Here is a 21,544-nt window from a genome sequence, read left to right as displayed (position 1 = left end):
TAGGTTGATTTAATATAAAAGCTAGATTAGTCAGAAAATAAAATTACTAAAAAATAGCCATGGGCCCTGGTTGGTTTGGCTCACTGGATAGAGTGTCAGCCTGAGGACTGAAGGGTCCCAGGTTTGATTCCAGTCAAGGGTATGTACCTTGGTTGCCGGCACATCCACAGTAGGGGGTGTGCAGGAGGCAGCTGATCCATGCTTCTCTCTCATTGATGTTTCTAACTCTCTATCCCTCTCCCTTCCTCTCTGTAAAAAATCAATAAAATATATTAAAAAAATAGCTATGGTAGGCAGAAGCAATACAGCAGAAACCTTACCCTCAAAGAAATCTAGAAAGATATTTTTCTCTGACACATTTATAAATTTGTACTAATATACTAATGTACATTAAACGTTAGCTAGATAGGTAGTAAGTAGGAATGTAAAAATTGTTCTTTTTTTAAGGACAATTAAAGGGAAACATTGCCCAATAGTAAAAAAAAAAAAGGAGACTGAAAGTTCTTGGTGTTCTAAAATTAATAATCTCATAAAGAAATGATACAGTTCTAATAGGATGTTTCTGGCATTAGGATATGATTTTTTTTTTTTTTTGTAAAGTGAACTGGTTTATGATGTTACAAAAGATAACATAAATTCTTTTTTTAATTCTGAGTTATGTATTAACCTGGAAGACAACTATAACTCTAAATTATCTATAAGGAAGTAAAGTAGATTGTGTTTTCAGTCCAATTAGAATAATGCAATTTTAAAACCAAGGATGGTTTTTAAACGGAGAAAAATAGTTCGTGAAGAACTGATCCTAAGTTATTAATTAAAACTGCTTTTTGCCCTAATCGGTTTGGCTCAGTGGCTAGAGCGTCGGCCTGTGGACTGAAGAGTCCCAGGTTCAATTCCTGTCAAGGGCATGTACCTTGGTTGCAGGCACATCCCCAGTGGGGGGTGTGCAGGCGGCAGCTGATCGATGTTTCTATCTCTCTATCCCTCTCCCTTCCTCTCTGTGAAAAATAAATAAAATATATTAAAAAAATAAAACTGCTTTTTAAAAATAATTCTTATGGAATTTTCTCTTCAAATAAGTAATTGAGTAAAACCTACCACCACTCTTTTCATTTGGAGTTGAAAAAAATAGAATTAACAGGCCCCAATAAATTTTAAATAATCTGGTCATTAGAATATGTGAATGTGTGTGCATATAGGCACATACAAACTTGTTCATAATTGTAAAAATTAAATGGCATGTACTTCAAATGAAATAAACATGTCTAAATTGACCTCTCCTTTAAAGAGATCTCAGTAAAAGAATGAGAAAAATGTTGGGGAATATCATTCTCCAGTCATTTAACATTTCCACCAAGTGTGACAGTTTTTCCTGCTTTCTTACTCTTTACCAATCTAACCCACAAGGCAGATCTGTCTAACAAATTTAAGGTATTGTATGCCTTTACCAATATTTGGAGCAAGTTAATGTCTTATATATTTCAATTGAAACCAAAATTTTAAGGGAAGCCTTATTTGTGGAATAGAAACACTGATGTCCACTATTCTATCAATAAAGGAATTAGAACACATTGTTTTCTAAAGTCCAAAGCAACAATAGAATAAAAAGTAAAAAAAAAAAAAAAATGAAATCAAGATGAGTAATGTAAATTGGCATATTTATTTCTACAAGGTCTTAAAGCTCCATATTTAAGAAAGAAAAAAAGTATATCAAATTCAAAATACATACGTATTTTCAGATATCAAAGATAATTTAATCAATGATAAAACATTCTTATGTGATCATTTGATTACATATTCATCCACAAAACAATATTTTATAATAAAATTTGCTATATATTTTATTTGCCTCCCATTATATAAGGCTTTATTTTTGCTGTTCTTCCTACTTGCCCTGTGCTGATAAGGGAAATGTGGAAATGGAAAGAAGAAAAGGGAGAGAAAACATTCTAAAAAAGAAATATGGTAAAGATTTATGTGAGAAAAACAGGATCTATTCTACCTTCTTAATCTTTTATTTCTACATATACCAATATATCAGTGCCTCCCATAACTGTTGGAACAATCTCTCAACAGACAATGTTAAATATATTATGACTTTCATAATTATTAAGTGCTTGTAAGACTGCGCCAAATTAACAATTTATAAAATATGCTTTAGCACTATGCTTTTAGTTAATGAATATACTAGAAGCTGTGAAAATGAATTCCTTTCAGATTGTCAGTCTTGCTCAGTACCTATTTTCACCTGGAACATTCCCGACTTCCCAAACTCTTTTTTTAAAATAATAACTTGATCGATGTTGACTCTGTCATTATCATTTATCTGTACTAAAACTAGAAAGAGGGTAAGTACACAGATATACCTCAACATCGCTCTTAATGTTTCCCCCAAATTACCATCAGTGTGACATTATTCTCTTTAGGGACTAATGGGTATGTTTGTTTGTTTTCACTCTGTGAACTGGTGAAAACCACCAGCTTAACATTTTGATCAAATAGGAATTCTAAGCTTTTAAATTGCTCATACTTAGCAAAATTTCTATTAACTATCAGAAAACTTTGTCTCTGATCCTAGCTCTACTTGTAACTAGTTGTATGATGTTGGGCAGGTTATTAAACTTGGCTTGAATCCATCCATTTCAACATTTGGTCATTATAGCAGAGCTTAAAATCCACATTATATATACAGTGTTCATAATTGTGAAATAATTCCAAAAAAAGGAATGGAAGATGATGATTACATTTAAGTGGTCAAACAAAGCTTACCCATATACATATTTAAATATGGGTTTAGATACAATTTTGCAATTCTGGTTAACAAAGGACTCTCTCAGTCTCATAAAAAAATTGTAAAAATTTAGAACTATTGGTACCTTCATCAAACTATAGTGAAATCAAGTGATTTGCAATGGGCCACATCACTGATTATGGAATTGTGCCTTACTTATATGGAGAACTTGCCATAACATTTTTGTTATAATAGGTTTTCAATAATTAAAAACATTTTAAATCTAGATAATCTGATAACATCAACTAAAACTATATTCAAAGTCATCACACTTAGACTAAACATGGAAATCTAATTAACAGTTTTAAACCTTTGAGCAACCACACTCCTGGTAGAACATATTCCATTAGAAATATGCTTCTAATAATTACAGTTAAGGAAAGTGAAGACTTTGGTTGGATCATCTCATTGATATATCGCTTTCACTAAGGCTGTGACCAGTTCATTGAAATCTCAGTGAGAACAAGAATGAGTAAACCCTGTGGTCTATATAATCCAGGGAAAAGACATTAAATGTACCTGACCCAATTAAATACAATGGAATAAACTCTGTTGACAAAGAAGTCTAAACATGATTAACAAACGAATAAAATAATTTTGACACATTTTCTTCCGTCATTTATGATATTCACTTTTAATAAAATATATTGGATTCTCAAGGTAAAACTTCAAGAGTATGATGAATGTTTCCCCAGATAATCTGACTGCAAATCTAATAGTTGCCTCCAGATGAATGAAGTTACACAGAGTTGAATTCATAGATCCATGACTCAAGTTCCTTTCCTTGCTAGTCACAGCGAGTATATATTGAACACTTACTATTTGTCTTGACACTACCCTAAAGCCATCCATCCATGACTTCATTAAATCCTCATAAACGCTCTGTGAAATAAGTGTTTCTAGAAAAAGAATTTTCAGGAAAGGATACAAATTCTGTCCAAGTTCATGACACTAGTGAGTGGTAGAGACAAGACATCACTGGCAAGGTATCGTTTCCTTTTGTTACCAATACAACCGCTTTCTTTGTTCTTTATTGATGCTTCTTATCATTGTAAATTTCCACATAAGAAAAATATGGAGGTTATAGAACCCACTGTCTATACTAAAGGTAGGATTCTACTTGAACACCAACTCGTTATGTTCCCTAACTTCAACCTTTATCGCACATGGCTCTTGAACATACCGCAAAAGTTCTTACTGCCGTGACTGAATGAAAACCCACTCTACCTTTCTGCTTTGGTTTCCCTGCACCTCTGCCATCAAGAACACACTTACAGGTACATTTTAAATATGAAACAACGGAGAAAACAAAACATTTCTAACATTAATTTCCCTTCAATATGGCATGAAAATTGCGGTCAGCTTGCTTGGACTGAAGCTCCATGACACAGGAGGGCCCGTGACAGGGCCACCACTGTATGATTCTCCTGGCACTGGAGACAACACAGCATGAATTAGGCTGAAAGTAAATTTTACTCTAGATCATTTCAATCAGGTACATCTAAAAATGAGAAACAAATATGCATTTTTTAATTGGAAGAATATATGAAATTATGATTTCTGACCTGGATCTGTTGCTGAAGCAAATTGATTTTGTGTTGTTGCTGCAGAAGTTGCTGCTGTTGTCTGGCAATCTGTGGAGAAATAGCACATGGAAAAATTTAAAGTGTATTTATTATAGTCCTATGGGGAAATTACCAATGTTCTGTTTCTCAAAGTTTGATTTGACACTGATTACTAAGTTGATGCAAATGGAAATGCTTGTGCCTGTACAGTACCAGCGGTTCATCATTAAGTAGGATCAGTTAAGACATTCAATATTCAGGAACCATTATGGTTCTTTTGGCCTAAAAGTAATGATGCCCTAAAACACTACAACAGTGATCTAATCCAGTATAAAATGTTCATTTCAAAAATCCCACTTCCTGGCAATATCTTAAGAAGATACTATCTCTGATATTTTCAGCTGTTTTCTATGAGAGTATTGATTAAACAGTGGGGGTTTGTGACCCAGGAATTCAGAGTAGCACAAACTATTGTAAAATGCTTTATTTCTTAGAGTTTTTATGTTTGTTGGTTGTTGTTTTTTGGTAAATACTGTCCTCATTTCTGCCTCTAAACTGCCATCTCCTTAACGTACTCCATTCTGATTCCTGCTCCCATTCGCAACTAAAATGATTCTTAATAAAGTCACCAGTCACTTCCAGTTTTTAAACTGTGAAGTGATTTTTAATCCTTACCTTTTGACCTTTCATCAGAATACAACACTCAAGGCTTTCAGTGATTCCCGCACCTTCTTCCTTGACTTCTAGTACATCATGCTTCTAAGTACGTTTTGCTTCTAAGTCCCAGTCTGTTCCTTCTCAGTCACCTTCAAAGGCTTTATCCACTGTTGTGGTGCTATAGGCTTAATTTCAGATTCAATTCTTTTACCTCCATACCTACTCCCATATGTATGCCAAGTGCTTATAAATTTGTTTCTGCAGACTAGACCTCTGCTTCAAGCTTTAGACCCACTTATCCAATGACATTCCCAAAGGAACTTCAACAGGTTAACAACTAAACTTAGGACTTAGCCCTCAGTGTGGTCATCTGAAAGGTAGTCATCTGAAATGCCAGCAACTAGCACCGCCATCCGTTATGTGCTCTGATAATATCCTCTTACTTAATATGTACTATGGTATAGGTCATGCATATTTTGCTCACCATTTTCAAAATGCCTGAATAGTTAATGCAGAATGCTTGATTGACTAGATGAGAAGAGAATTTTAAAATTCCTTATTGCATCATAAAGGGTAGGCTACCTTCTCATGAGAATGTAACATAACCCTCTCATAAGTAAGCACTGGTTCTTATCCTCGCCATTGCCATTTTCATTAAAAAATGTATTTCCTTAAATTTAGTATCAGAAGGCTAAAAATTGAGGATAACATACAAGCAGAGTCCTTTACTATGAATGAAAGAACCGGTATGAAGGGGATGGGTCTACATGGCTGCACAATGAACTTTCTATTTCCCTTATGGACATCAGTACAACTATGTTTATTGTAATGTTTTCTTTTATCTTAGGAATATAGTAAAAACATTTTTTTCTGCAGAAAGGTAGAAAATGAGATAGTAGAAAAGGGAATGTCTCTTTCTCCTTAAGTCCAGTTCTTTCCTCCCACACCCCAATACTTCAGTTGATATTAAGTATTTATCATGAAACTGACCACTTCATACCATTCCGTACTTCTTCCTGTTCCAAGCTGCTGTTCCCTCTTGCCTGGATTGTTGTGATAGCCTCCTGTTTGCTCTTTTTGCTTCTGTCCTTGCTCCCCATAACCTATTATAAACCAGCATCTAGATTCTAGACTCTAGAGCAGTGATGGCGAACCTCTGACACCTCTGACACGCGAACTCATTTCTTCGGTTGATTTTTCTTTGTTAAATGGCATTTAAGTATATAAAATAAATATCAAAAATATAAGTCTTTGTTTTACTATGGTTGCAAATATCAAAACATTTCTCTATGTGACACGGCACAAGAGTTAAGTTAGGGTTTGTCAAAATGCTGACACGCCGAGCTCAAAAGGTTCGCCATCACTGCTCTAGAGAGATCCTTTGACAAGGTAAATTGTCATGTTATTCATCATTTCAAAACACTCTGTCTCAGAGGAAAGGCCATGTCATGCCTGCAAGCCCAATATAATCTGGCCTCCTTTCTCTCTGATTTCATGTTCTCCTTCTCTTCCTTTGTCACTCCACTCTTGCCACACTTCTCTCCTGTCTCTTGAACACACCAAGGATGTTCCCACTTCCGAAGGCTACTCCAGCCTCTGAGCCTCTGCATTTGCTTTCCCCTCCATCTGAAACCCTCTTTTCCTAGATAACTGGTGTATTCACTCCCTCTTCCCCTGTAATTCCTTACTCAAATATGACCCTGTCAATTAATAGGTCTTCCCTGATGACTCCCTTTAAAAGAGCCCCTCTACCCAGCACTTTCATCCCTAACTCTCTGCTTTATTTTTTTCACCATAATCCTTATCAACATATACTATATTTTACATTTTAATTTGTTGTCTATCTCTTACCAATTAGAATTCAATACATGAGGGATTTTTGTCTGTTTCGTTCCTTGCCGGATCCCAGTAACTATAATAGAAGCTAAGATCAACGTGGTATCCAATAGATATTTGTTGAATGGATGAACGTGGAATGGAGCTCACGGTCTGGTGGAAAGGCTGATCAGCCAACAAGATCATTAGCATCTTTAAGGGCTGTCAGAGGAAGATTAGAGTGTGCAGAGGAGGCCTGTGCTGTGTTAAGTAGGGAGTGTTAAGAGGAGAGTCAGAAAAGAAACCCTCAAGAGAAGATGAACTTAACCTGTATCTTAAGGAATAAATACTAAATGTCATTCAGAGATATCCCTGTGTCCTGATGAAAAGAGCAGTGACCACAACAGTGCTGACTATGCATGTCAGAAACACATGGTAGAGAGGACCTGGGAGAGCAGATGGGCTCTGGAAAGCTGACCTGAGGCCCTCAGGAGGGATCTTCTCACAGGTTGTGTAGGCATCACTGCCTGGCATCTCTCCAATATAGGGAAGACATTCTAGAAAAACTTAAGGATTTCTAAAGTTCAAAGGAGAATGTCAGAGAAAGTAAAAAATTCTAGAACCTAGTGATGATATTTGGGGATGGGCCAGAATGTGAAAGAGAAAGAAAGGAACCTTGCTCTCCATTAGTGATTGTTCAAAGTTTTAGGGACCCTCAAATCCACCAAGGTGGGGATTCTTTACAAAGAAATAACCCCATCTGAGCTACAGTTTCAGATGCGCCCAGAATTTTCTAGAATTCAGATGTCTGAAGGTATTGAAAGTTAAAAACATACATGAAAAGACTGGTGTTTTTCTAGACTGTCACAGGCTAGCATTCTGACCTGTTTTTGTTTGTTTGTTTGTTTGTTTGTTTATTTGTTTTTGTTTTTTATAGGAAGGTAAAGAAAGAGAGATATGGGCCATGGCCAATAACAGGTCAAATATACATTGAAAGAAAATGATGAAGCATTTCATTGAAAATAAAAATATCTTTCAAGCAGATATGAACCACCAAGTAGAGATAATAAATTGAAAATAGGGGATCTCTTCAAATATATTCTGAATATTTCTTTACCCCTTTCAACTATGCTAGTTTACATTTTGAGAGCAGTTTGGAATGTTTGGCAGTATTGAATACCTCTGACTAAACAATGACTCTCCTCCAGTGTGGCTGGTGAGTGGACTGAGCACAAAACATGGGACGTTAGCCCTCTAAACGATGCCCCATCTCTATATGGACAATTACCTTATGTATGCCCTCTATCTCCCCTTATTACTAGCAATTTTCCTTTAAGTAATAGTTCTTATGCTTTGTTACCAGTTTCTCACTATGTGTCAGTTCTTCTACATGTCATTTCTGACTGTCTGATTTCTGCTACAAAAGCTCCATAGAAGCCATACTATTAAAGCCAACAAGAATCTAAATGAAAAATATAATAGATTCCTGGTTCCGAATTTGTTCATTTTCCTCTCTCTAGCAGCTTTATACCAGTATCTCCAAGGATCTACCGTTAGTTCATGTCCATTTTCTCATGATTTCACCCCTTCTCTAAGTCAAGGCCTATAAACCTGCTATTTCTCTGTATGGAACACTCTGGGCTCAAGATATTAATATGGCTGTGTCTTGTGTGTCATTTCAATCTGAGCCTAAATGCTTGACCTAATCACCCTAGCTAAGAAATACTGCCTTGACATACAAGTAACTATTTATCGAATTATTCTTTTTATATTTCTTCAAATAACTAATCACTACTCGAGATTATTTTGTTAATGTCTCTTTTTCTTTGTTAATCGCCTCTTTCCACTAGAATTTAGGGGCTTTGTCTTTCTGGTTAATTGAGGTAGCCTCAGCAGTTAGTTAGCACAGTGCCGGGCACATAAGAAGCACTTGATTGAAAATGAATAAAACTTTTCTATTCTAGTGTTTTGAACTACCATGTCTATGTAGATAATCTAAAACATTTAAGTCAGACCTCTCTTGATTGGTATTTCTACCTGTCTCTCACTTACCTTTAGAGCAGTGGTTCTCAACCTTCTGGCCCTTGAAATACAGTTCCTCATGTTGTGACCCAACCATAAAATTATTTTCGTTGCTACTTCATAACTGTAATGTTGCTACTGATATGAATTGTAATGTAAATATATGATATGCAGGATGGTCTTAGGTGACCCCTGTGAAAGGGTCATTCGACTGTCAAAGGGGTCGCGGCCCACAGGTTGAGAACCGCTGCTCTAGAGGGACAACCTGACAACAGCTCTAATTCAACGTCATATAGCCAGTTGCTGTTCCAAAGTAGCCCTCTCCCTGACTTTCCCTATTATTCAAGCTCAACTTTTCTTCTGCCTTTTGCCCACTCAAAAAATTCAACTAGCCGTAACTCTTCCACCTGTTTATTGCTTTCTTCTTTTTTTCCATGGTCAATACCCTATCTAGTTCAGATTCTCGCTCCTTCTTATTATCTAAAATTCCTGCCCCATAACTGAAAATTTACTTTACTTGGTGAATCCTACCTATTCTTCAAAGTTCCAGAACAAACACCTGTTTAGTGAAATCTTTCATGTCCCTGACTGGAAATGTTCTCTTGACTCTCCATGGTTTTTGGTACTTCTCTCATGACCTATCAGCACCTTGATTATAATTACTTCCATGCTACTCACCACTAAAGTAGTGGATAACTTTCTTCAGATCAGAGTTTGCTTCGTCATTTGCCTTTTTACTTATTATGTGGGCAAATGGGGAGAGAGGCATTAAATGATCTTTGTATGCTTAGGAGAATGACATAAATAGCAGGCAAAACAAAGCCTGAGGGAACTGTGTCTCTACTTCTTACTCACCTGTTCTTGCTGCTGCTTGGCCAGCTCCATTTGCTGGCGTTGTTTCTCAATCTGAGATGCAGCCAGTTTCTTCTGCTCATCATGGGCAGCCAACAACTGCTCTCGCAGACTGGTCAGCTGATTGATCATACCCATAAGCTGCCTCTCCTTCTCAGCTAGGCTTTCGGGAGTTCCTGAATATATCACAGCAATAAAACATAGAAGAAAGGAAAAATGATAAGAGAGAATTTTTCAATGACAATGATCCTATTGTATTGAGAACTATTCCAAATATAAGGTTCTGCACACAAATCAACAAATATCTTTTAGATTTTAACTCAATAGTAAAAAGTCATCACAAAATATCAGAATGAATAAATATTTTGATTTTTTATATAACAAGTAATAATCTATAGCTTTTTCCTTTTATTTTACAAGTAAACTATAGGCTGACTAGCTACTATTTTTAATGTTCTAAGTTGGAGCCTGATGGAAATGAGAAGTATAAAGTAAAACGAGGTCTAAAGCACAGTGCATGGACCTAAGTAGCTTTTAAATCAAATTAAAGAGGCAATACAAAGACATGAAAATTTAATAACCATAATTATTTTATTTTATTGATTTCAGAGAGAGGAGGGGAGGGCGAGGGTGGGGTAGAAACATCAATGTTGAAAGAGAATCATTGATCCGCTGCCTCCTGCACACCCCCTACTGAGGTTCAAGCCTCCAACCCAGGCATGTGCCCAAACCGGGAATTGAACCATGACCACCTGGTTCATGGGTCAAGGCTTAACCACTGAGCAACACAGGCTGGGCAATAACCATAATTATTAAGAATTCAAGGTATTATTATCAATGATATGATTCCTTAAAAAGAATCTTGAGGAATCAGAACTAAGGAATCATACATTACAAGGGGGAAAAATAGCCAATCAAGTCTTAGACTCTTTTCTCATATGCAACTTAGACTTCCTTTAAAATAGCTACCAGAGGAAATACTCAAGTTTGAGAATGTTAATTTAGTCTATCATGAAATAATATAATGTGGTTGGAAAATGAATAGACCATATTATGGGCAGCCAATATTACAGTTAAATCCAAGATTTGGAGAAGTCACAGCAGTTATAATATCTAATAAAAGAGAAACATAGTAATTGGCGTACGACCGCTACCCTTCCCATTGGCTAATCAGGGAAATATGCAAATTAACTGCCAGCCAAGATGGCGGCCGGCAGCCAGGAAGCTTGAAACTAACATGAGGCTTGCTTGCTTCAGTGATGGAGGACTCCAACGTTCCCCGACTGCCGCTGCAGGCCTCTGAGCTGCAAGCAACTATGTAACAAACATAGAAGCTAAACAAAACCCCAGATACCTGTCGGGCTTCAGCCAGCAGGATCGCAATATTGTAAGCAAAGGCCAGAAACCTACTTTCAGCAGCGGAGGTCTAAGAGCTGGAGCCAAGCCTCAAAGCTAAAACTGGCCCAGAATAAAAAAAAAAAAAGAAAAGAAAAAAAGGAGTGGTTGGGAGCTTCAGTCACCCCTAGCCTGAAAAAAGCCCTCAGCTCCTCACCCAGACTGGCCAGGACCCCCACCCTGAAGGATGTGTGACCAGCTGCAAACAGCCATCATCTCCTCACCCAGGCTGGCCAGGCACCCCAGTGGGGACCCCCACCCTGATCCAGGACACTCTTCAGGGCAAACCAGCCGGCACCCACCCATGCACCAGACCTCTACCCTATATAGTAAAAGGATAATATGCCTCCCAGCACCGGGATCAGCAGAGCCACGAGGCCTCCCGGCACCAGGATCAGCGTGACAGGGGGCAGCGCCCAAACCCCCTGATCGCCCTGCGGCTCTGTGTGTGACAGGGTGCGGCGCCCCAACCCCCTGATCGGCCCTGCTCTGTGTGTGACAGGGGGCGGGGCCACAACCTCCCTATCCACCCTGCTCTGTTCGTGACAGGGGAAGGCGCCCCAACCCCCTGATCAGCCCTGCTCTGTGTGTGACAGGGTGCGGTGCCCTCCCCAACCCCCCCACAGGCCCTGCTCTGTGTGTAACGGGGTAGAGCCATAACCTCCCCATTGGCCCTGTCCTGAGTGTGAGAGTGGCGGCACCCCAACCCCCTGATCGGCCCTGCTCTGTGCATGACAGGGGGTGGCGCTGCAACCTCCCCATCGACCCTGCCTTGAGTGTGACAGGGGATGGTGCCCCAACCCCCCAATTGGCCCTACCCTGAGCGTGACTGAGGGTGGAATCACAACCTCCTGATCGCCCTGCTCTGTGTATGACAGGGGGCAGCGCCCCAACTCCCCAATTGGCCCTGCTCTGAGCCTGACCAGGGGCTGCACCTAGGGATTGGGCCTGCCCTCTGCCACCCGGAAGCACGCCTAAGCCAGCAGGTCGTTATCTCCTGAGGGGTCCCAGACTGCGAGAGGGCACAGGCCGGGCTGAGTGCCCCCCCCCCCCCCCGAGTGCACAAATTTTTTTGCACTGGGCCTCTAGTTTAAAATAAATAGTATGTTCAATATTTTCAAGTATGCCAGTGACCTTAGCCAGTTTGGCTCAGTTGATAGAGTGCTGGCCCACAGACTGAAGGTTCTGGAGTTCAATTCCAGTCAAGGGCACATGCCTTGGTTGCAGGCTCGATCCCTAGCCCCTGTAGGGGCACGTGTGGGAGGCAACCAGTAGACGTGTCTTTCTCATATGTGTCTCTCTTACACTGAAGTCTCTGTCTCTCTGTCTCTCCCTCTCCATCCCACTCTCTCTAAAAAATCAATAGAAAACTATCGTCTTCGGTTAAATACATATTTGATACACCAAAGAGGTGAGCAGTTCACTGAAACAGAAACATTACTGCTTTTAATTGTTCTTCTAAAACTCAAGATAGATAAGATCCCTATGGTAAAGTACTAGTGGAGGAGAGAACATACTTTTTAATTACAATTTTCACTTGAAACACAAGACACTAAGCCAGTGGTTCTCAACCTGTGGGTTGCGACCCCTGAAAATACATCCTGCATATCAGATATTTACATTACGATTCATAACAGTAGCAACATTACAGTTATGAAGTAGCAACGGAAATAATTTTATGGTTGGGGGTCACCACAACATGAGGCACTGTATTAAAGGGTCGCGGCATTAGGAAGGTTGGCACTATTTTAATAATGCATTTGCCACCTGTATATATAATTAGATAGAAGAATCTGTTATAACTCAGTCACCTTTGCCCATCCCACTGCAATTCTCCCTACCAATTTATGCTGAAAAAAAGCATGTGTTTTTTAAGATGTAGTAGCTAGAGTTAGTGTCTTATAATTTTCATGTGCCCATTTAGAATGGGAATAAAGTTTCTAATGTAATTTACATGGGCTAGAAAAGAAACATCCAGAAAAGAAATTCTGAGTGAATATAAGGTAAGAATCATGCCATATATTCCTTGCCTCGTTCATTGCAGGTGCTCCTTAGATTTTCATTAATGATTTATTATACTTCAGATATTCAGATCATCCATAAGAAGGACATTTAGCCCTGCCTGGAAGGCTCAGTTCATTGAAGTGTTGATGCATAAACCAAAGGCTGTAGGTTTAACTCCCCATCAGGGCACATGCCCAAGTTTTAGGCTACATCCTTGCTCAGGTGAGGTCGGGAGGCAACTGATAGATGTTTCTCCCACATTGATGTTTCTCTCTCTCCCCCTTCCTCTCTCTTTAAAAATCAATGAAAGCATATACTTGGGTGAGGATTTTTTTAAAAAGGACATTTACTTTAAGAATAACTATATGACTATGGTAATTAGAATCCTAACATTAAATCATCTAAATGCTGGGAAGTTTTCTTAAATGAAAATATTCAAATTATGGTAAGATGTACGTCTTCATACATTGTCAATAGAGCAGTAAGCTGCTACCACATTTCTAGGATACACACTAGGAAAAATAATACATTTCTTGTCTTGTAAGCCTCTCATCTTCAAGAGGGTAATTTCACTTCTAAAAATCTATCCCAACAAAGCTATTGAAAATGGAGATAAGTAGTAGTAAGTGTTTGCAATGAAATATGAGAAACAATCTAAATGTCAAATGAAAATAATTGAGTAATTAGGGGGTGGCCATACACTAGAATATTTTACATCTGTGAAAAAAGTATTTAAGAATTGTTAATGATATGGGAATTTGCTCATAATATAAAGCTAGGTGAAAAAGTTGGATAGAAATGAGATTTCTGTATAAACACCTCAATGCATACACACATATAGATTTAGAAAAAACCGGTAGAAAAATTATCAATATATCAATAATGGCTATTTCTAAGGTATAGATCATTTTAATGTTTTCTTCATATTATATTTAGAAAATTTTCTACAATGAATGTTATTACTAATATTTACATACTCAGAAAATGTATTTCATGTAAATATGTGGAAGAATGATTGAAAAGTTTAAGGTGCATTATGCATTTTAATAAGTGATATGCCAATGTGTAAAGAAATACACTAATTTGATGATGAGTGTAAACAAATATGAGTGGCATCGGTATATGAAAGCTTAACAAAATCTCTTTATAGTTACTTATTAATATAGACATACCAGTAAATAAGATTTACTTGGAACTTAAAGCAAGTCTGATTTATGAGTCCATATTTAATCACACTTTTTGCACCTTTAACCTCCCTTTATTGTGACCTTTACACATGACTTCTCAGACACAACTCAATTCTATTTCAACTCCTAATTAACTAATCTTTTCTTCTCAATCTTCTTCACTGGTCCTTCCTCTTCTACCCACTCATAAAGACTCATAATCTTTCCAGTCTCATCCTCTTCCTTTTTCTGGCCTCGACATAACTAACATGATTCAATTCCTAAGTTCTATATCTCAACAATTCTAAGACATTTATTTTGTACATTTAAAAATCTCTGTCTTACAATGGATACCGTCTCAATCAATGAAAAGTGAAGGTATATGCCAACCCTAAGCTTGTCTTCCAGCCCTAGTAACTTATTTACAGATGTAGAATGGATATCTGTGAGTATAGATCTCAGTTTTAAAATTTAACATGTATAAGGTAGAACTTTGCCTTTTCCTCCCACTTTTAAAGCATTGCCACCCGATAAACTTCCTAGGCTAACATATCAACATCATCTTCAATTCCCTTCTAAAATATCCATCCCTGCTATCCATTATATCAATATATTATATTTTTTCCTGAAAATAGCTTTTTCTTCTTTAATTTATAATATAAATTATTTTTCATTATTATTATGTTCACATGAGTAATTATAAAAGGGTATAAGCAAAAGATTTCTCTGTCTTTTAAAAAAATCACAATTAGTAGTGTGTGTTTTTTTGTGTACCCCATCCTTGTTAATAAAGATTTAAGCATATACCATAATATTTCTGTACTAGTTTACCAGGGCTGCAGTAACAAAATACCACAGATGTTTACATCTATTGGCCAGGAGTCCAAGATCAGTTGTCACCAAGACTGGTTCCTTCTAAGGGTTGTGAGCAAAGGATCTGTCCCAGACCCTGCACCTTGGCTGTAATTGGCCAACGTTTTTCTGTGTCTTCACATCCTCTCTCTGTGTATATATCTGTGTCCAAATCACTTCTTCTTTATAAGGACACCAGTCTTATTGGATTAGGGCCCACCTGAATGAACCCATTTAAATTTAATTGCCACTATAGAGACCCTATCACCAAGTACAGTCACATTCTGAGGCACTAGGGCTTGTAACTTCAACATAGGAATTTTTGAGAGATCACATTCAACCCATAACAGTTTCCTCTACACAACTGACAATATAACACAAACACTGCTGTGCATGCCAGGGAGGGCTCTTGTTCCCGATTCTCTTCTCCATCGCCACTGCCATGTTTCATCTTTTTCATGAATTGTTTTAGCAAACTTTTAATAGAACTTCCTGCCATTGTTTTTTTCTTTCTACAGGCTTATTCTTTAAACAGGTACCAAAATTAACTTCATAGAAAACAAATCTTGTCATATCACTTCCTCCATTTAACAACTCCACTATCTTCAGAATAAAATGTCAACTGATTTTTAAGAATGAATGAGTTCCTTCAAAATATAACTCAACCTTCCCACTTCCTTTGTGCATCTAAATTCTAGTTACACTGAATTTTTCCCCATACTTCCCAAATACTATCCTTTATAAGTGCCGACTACCTAACCATTCATTCTTCATGCTGGAGCTCATATGTCATATTCTTTATGATTTTTTCCCATATTCCCACTGATACCAACCATTCCCTTCCTTAGGAATTCAAACAGTATGTATCTTTATTACAGCACTTACTCTTAATTGTATTATCTTACTTTCACACTTATCTCCTAAAGTCAACACACAGTGGTGACACGACAATTTTTAGTTATCAGTTTTTATATCTTCATTACCTACTACAGAACCTGGCATATGCCAAATCATCTAAAACCGTTTAATGAAATAACATAAAGAATAAAGTCCATTCCCTTTATATCACTCTGAAGGTTAGGCATACCATATAGCTAAGAGAAATGAGGAGATGGTTTATCTTATAAAATAGTTGCATAAGTGTTTTGGTTTTGGCTCATGAGAGTTAAGCCAAGGAACTTATTCTTTTGTTAAAGAAATTTTCCCCATTTTATAAAACCAAGATAAAGGAGTAAGTCCTATGGCTTCATATCAAAATTACCATGTTCTTTATTTTGTTTCTTTGTTTGTTTTTTTATCCTCACCTGGGGATATTTTTCCATTGCTTTTTGGGGAGAGTGGAAGAGAGAGGGAAACACATAGATTGGTTGTCTCCTGCACCAGCCCAGACCAGGGCCCAGGCCAGGGAGAAGCCTGCAACCAAGGTATGTGCACTTAACCAGAATCAAACCCGGGACCCCTTGTCTGCAGGCTGACGCTCTATCCACTGAGCCAAACCAGCTAGGGCTCAAAATTACCATGTTCTTTACATTATCCCCCAGTGTGTGGGGGCGGAATTAATAAATGACCTTGTGAATATTGGAAATTCTAATAATAGTTATAAAACATTCCAGACTTTAAAAAGAGCATTCCTTAATATAATGTAACAAAAGCCACCAGGGAAGGAAACCAGCTTTAGTCATCCCCGTCTCGAGTAAGATAAGTCACCATCCACACATTGTTTGGATTCCTTCTGCTTTAGTTTCTATAGCTAATGTATTGGGAATCCTGTTAACCCTTACCCATATTATAAATCAGTCCATGAATTGTCATTTCCACTACCACACCTTACTCCATATCCATACCACCATCATCTCTTGTCTTAATACACCTATTTTCTAAACCATTCTACCTGGTACCAGTTTTCTAAACCATTCAACCTCCCCTACTAAAACCCATTCTACCTGCTTCTTCCTACCCTACTAAAATCCATTATCCAATTAAAAGTTCAGAGTGATGTTCAGGAAGGTAAAGCAAATCATGTCACATGCCTGTATAAAATGACTTCATAGCTTTATGCTGCATCCTATATAATAAAGAAGTAATATGTAAATGGCCGTTACATAATGACCAACTGCATAACAACCAGATCACAGATCAACAGGAGGTTGGGGCAGTGAGCTACAAGCAGGCAGCGGAGAGCTACAGGAAGGGGCAGGGCAGCAGGCTATGAGGGAGAAAGGAGGAAGGGGGGCAGGGGGAGTTACAAGAGGGCAGGGTAGGGGACAGAGAGCTACAGGAGGGTGACAGTGAGCTACTGGCTACAAGAGGGCAGTGGAGAGCTACAGGAGGGGGCAGGGCAACAATCTATAGGGGGGCGGGGGAGGGGAAATGGGGAGATGCAGTATGGCGGGGAAGGGGGAAGAGAGCTACAGAAGGGGTGCAGAGAGCTACAGGAGGACAGCAGCGAGCTACTGGTGCACAGATTCATGTGCAGGGCCACTAGTCCTATCTAATAAAGAGGGAATATGCTAATTGACCCTCACACCATCGCAAAGATGGCGGTGTCCACAGCCAATAGGAGGGAATATGCTAATTGACTGCCCCACCCTCAGCCAATAAGGTGGGAATAAGATGACGGCGCCCACAACCAATAAGAAGGAAATATGCTAATTTACTGCCCCACCCACAACCAATAATGAGGGAATATTCTAACTGACTTCCCTGCCCTCAAAGACGGCAGTGCCCAAGACAATAAGGAGGGAATACGCTAATTGACTACCCCAACCTCAAAGATGGTCACACCCACAGCCACAAGATGGCGGCGCCCAGTCCCCTCAGCCCCACCAGGGCAGCAGGCTCGGCAAGGCCGGGCCTGCCCCTGGTGGGCCTGGTCGCTCCACACACCTACCTCCAGAGTCCACCAGTTTGCTCAGCCCTTCAGCTGCCCAGGGCTGGCCCTAGGCACAAGACAAGCCTCAGATGGCAGCTTCCCAGCTGATGCCCGAGATGCAGGCAAGCCTCAGATGGTGGATGCCCAGCCACCCAGGGCCACCTGAGGCTCAGGTAACCAGAGCCAGCTGAGGCTTGCGCTGCTGGCAGTGGCAGCAGCAGAGGTGTGATGGGGCATCTCCTTCCCCTGATCACCAGGTTGCCTCCTGCTCCTGAGGGCTTCCAGACTGTGAGAGGGGACAGTCCGGGCTGAGGGACCCCCCTCCAGTGCATGAATTTTCATGCACCGGGCCTCTAGTATATAATAAAATTCAAACTCCCTATCCTTAGAAAGCCCTGAATGATCTGCCATCAACTGCTATGGCATCATCACTTCCCATTTCTCTTCTGCAAAAATGTTTCAGTCGCATGGTCTTCCTTGAGCTTCTCTATAACCAATATGCAAACATGCTCCCACCTTAAGGCTTTTGTACTCCAATTGTTTGCCTTGGGAAACTCTTCACATAGATCAGGGTTTCCCAATCTGGACACTGATATTTTGGGCCATGCAATTCTTTTTCTGGATATCTGCATTTAGTGTCTCTGGCTATGTGCTGGTACTACTCCCCACCTAGTTATATCACCCCAAAAATGTCTCCAGACATTGCCAAATTTCCCCTGATGGAGCAAAATCATCCCCAACTGAGAACTACATCAAATGGCTGGCTCTCTTCTTTAATCCATTCAGCAAATATCCACAGAGTTCCTCTTATGTGCCTCACACCCATTTAAGTGCTGGAGTGCTACACTGTACAAACAAGCTAGACAAGAATGTCTGCTTAATAGACTTTGCATTTAAAGAAAGAGATAACCAATCAATAAATCAATCAAATTCAGATCCAACTGGATAGCAGAATTTGTTGAATGAACTGAAAAATATAGTGAATAAATAGACTAACGGGAGAGAGTCTAAATTTACAGCGAATGCTTCTTTCAGTGGAGCTCTTATCCAACAAGAGAGAAAGGCAGAACCCCCTCGGATTTATTACTTAGGATCTGATTCTTATCCCCAGGCTGCTTGTTTTCAAATGGTCTAATGTTATTTAAACAGAATTATCTCTTCCAGGCTACATACTGAATCAACAATCTCTTTTTATCTCAGAATGTTATGTCACCTAAGAGGGGATCTACTTTAATCCACATGTTCAATCCACATAGGACGTCTTTAGTTTGCAAGACCTGAAAGGCCATAGTATTGCTGAATGGATTATTTCCTCGAATCCATTACTGGCATTATAGAGCTATTTGGTTTTTGCCTTTATGTCCCAACTTCTAGAAAGAACAAAATTGTAGCTTTCAAAAAGAGCCATTTTTTTTTTCCTGTACTAACTTCAGTTGGCATTTTCTTTAACACCAGATACCACACTTTGCCTGCCTAGATGAATGCCTTTTGAGTAGGGTGAGAAAGGTCCACCAGGGACACCAATGAGAAAGAAACCAGGTTCTAAAGAATTCTTGAAAGAAGGCAGGTGGAGAAACCGATCTGGGCATTTCTGAGTGGTCTAGCCAGAAAACCTCTCAAACAATGCCCCTCTTTTAAAAACCTCACCAAGATAGAGATGCTATTTGATAGAATTTTACATGCAGATATTTTTGTTATAATTCTAAAAATAAATTTAAGTCAATAAAATACAAAAGTTGCAATGGTTTGACTGAGAACAAATGATCTGTTCAGAATAATCAGAGCCACCATGGGTCCCTGATACTGTCCTCAGGTGAAGTGCCAATGCAGTGACCTTCAGTGTAATGGAATGTCACGCTAGCTGAAACAGTGTGTGACTCAACTGGTTGCCAACTGGGATGCAGGCACTGTGTTTTCCCCTTTCCAATAACTACAAGGCTATAAAAGGTATTGCTTTATCCTTCACAGAAACTTTATTCAGTGCCTTTGCTTTCAATAAGGGCGAAAAACTCTATAAATAGTCCACTTACACCATATGGCTGATTTGAGAAGAAGAAATAAATAATTTCTTTAGGTAGCTAATCAGTTTATTACATGGATGGACTGCTTGCTGTCTGCAGAGCATTTTAGGCAAACTGTTTTGTTCTGCAAAACTGGATCAAGAGTCGCTTTGTGTGTGTGTGGTGTGTATGTGTGTGTGTGTGTGTGTGGTTTGTGTGTGGTGTGTGCGTGTGTGTGTGTGTGGTGTGTGTGTGTGTGTGTGTGTGTGTGTGTGTGTGTGTGTTCGCGCGCATGCGCACGCACTCACACGCGCGTGTTGGAGGATAGCTTCTAATGTGACTTTAACATCTAATTACTTCACATTTCCAGAGTACCAGACCATAAAATGGTGTAAATTCACACAGGCAAAATAATCTAACCTGGAAAATAATTTTATGCTTTTAAAAGTGGTGACCTTTACTGTCTCGCATTGTTTCTTAAAAAGTGAGACTGACTTTAAACAGGTAGGAAAATAATTGATACCTAAACTATCCAAACCAAAGATTATATATTTTTCCTACTTTTAAAAGTTTATCATTTTTGCGCTGGCTTGTGTTGCTCAGTGATTATAGCATTGGCCCATGCACTGACGGGTCAGGGGCTCAATTCCCCAGTCAAGGACATGTACCTGGGTTGCAGGTTTAATTCTCAGCAGGGATGGTAACCACATGGGAGGCAACCAATCGATGTGTCTGTCTCACATTCCTCTTTCTCTCTTTCTCCCTGTCCCTTCTACTCTCTCTAAAAATCAATGGGAAAAATAGCCTCGGGTGAGGATTAACAATAAAAAAGTTTATCATTTTTACTCTTTTGAAAGTAAAAAACACTTCTTTGAACTTCGCCAAGCTATTATTTTATTCTCTGTCTACATGCCCTGGAAGTAATTCACTCACAACAACTGTGAAGCCAGCACTTAGGAACTGAGCTCAGACCTCACTTGGCTGTAGTCTTAGATATTCAGAATAGGTGCTTGCTGATGTGCGCGCGCGCACACACACACACACACACACACACACACACTCACAATTTTCCTGGAACCAATTAGGAGACTTGACTTGGGGTGGTGAACACACATTACAGATGATGTGTAGTAGAGTTGTGCACCTGAAACCTGTATAATTTTGTTAACCATGGTCACCCCAATAAATTCAATGGGAAATAAAATAAAAGTTAAATGAAAACTGATCTGATTAAATAGAGGAGAAAAGTTTCAATCTACAAGAAGACTCGGTAAATATTGCAGGGGCTATACAAATAATAATATGTGCAAAACTTCTCTTCAAATAATTATTCTAAGGTATCATTAGGAAATCATCTAATAATGGAATAAAGGTCACACTCATCTTTCCCTACCCTGACCAAAACAGTGTACACAGTGTATGACTCCATGAGACTTACACCTTTATTTGCCTCATTAAAAAAAAAAAAAAAAAAAAAAAAAAAAAAGCTGCCAAACAACTAAGCCATTGTTCTTGTCTAACTTCTGAGGCGGCATGAAAACCACATTCCTGGG

At 39.0% G+C, this 21,544-nt stretch overlaps 1 protein-coding gene across 7 annotated transcripts in view; it reads right to left on the bottom strand.

Moving 5' to 3' along the window:
- The window catches only part of SOX5 (SRY-box transcription factor 5), a 971,461-nt gene that overhangs the window by 197,345 nt on the left and 752,572 nt on the right, over positions 1 to 21,544 (bottom strand). For all 7 annotated transcript variants that reach the window (XM_036296492.1, XM_036296491.1, XM_036296490.1 and 4 more), the window contains 2 exons: positions 9,706 to 9,878; positions 4,357 to 4,425 (listed from right to left, as the gene is read on the bottom strand). In XM_036296492.1, coding sequence (XP_036152385.1) covers positions 4,357 to 4,425; positions 9,706 to 9,878 — 242 coding nt within the window. The remainder of the gene's footprint in view (positions 1 to 4,356; positions 4,426 to 9,705; positions 9,879 to 21,544) is intronic.

Source organism: Myotis myotis, unplaced genomic scaffold, assembly GCF_014108235.1.
Source record: "Myotis myotis isolate mMyoMyo1 unplaced genomic scaffold, mMyoMyo1.p scaffold_m19_p_3, whole genome shotgun sequence".
Classification (NCBI taxonomy): domain Eukaryota; kingdom Metazoa; phylum Chordata; class Mammalia; order Chiroptera; family Vespertilionidae; genus Myotis; species Myotis myotis.
Note: the sequence above shows the minus strand (reverse complement) of the source record. Positions and strands in the feature narration are given on the sequence as shown.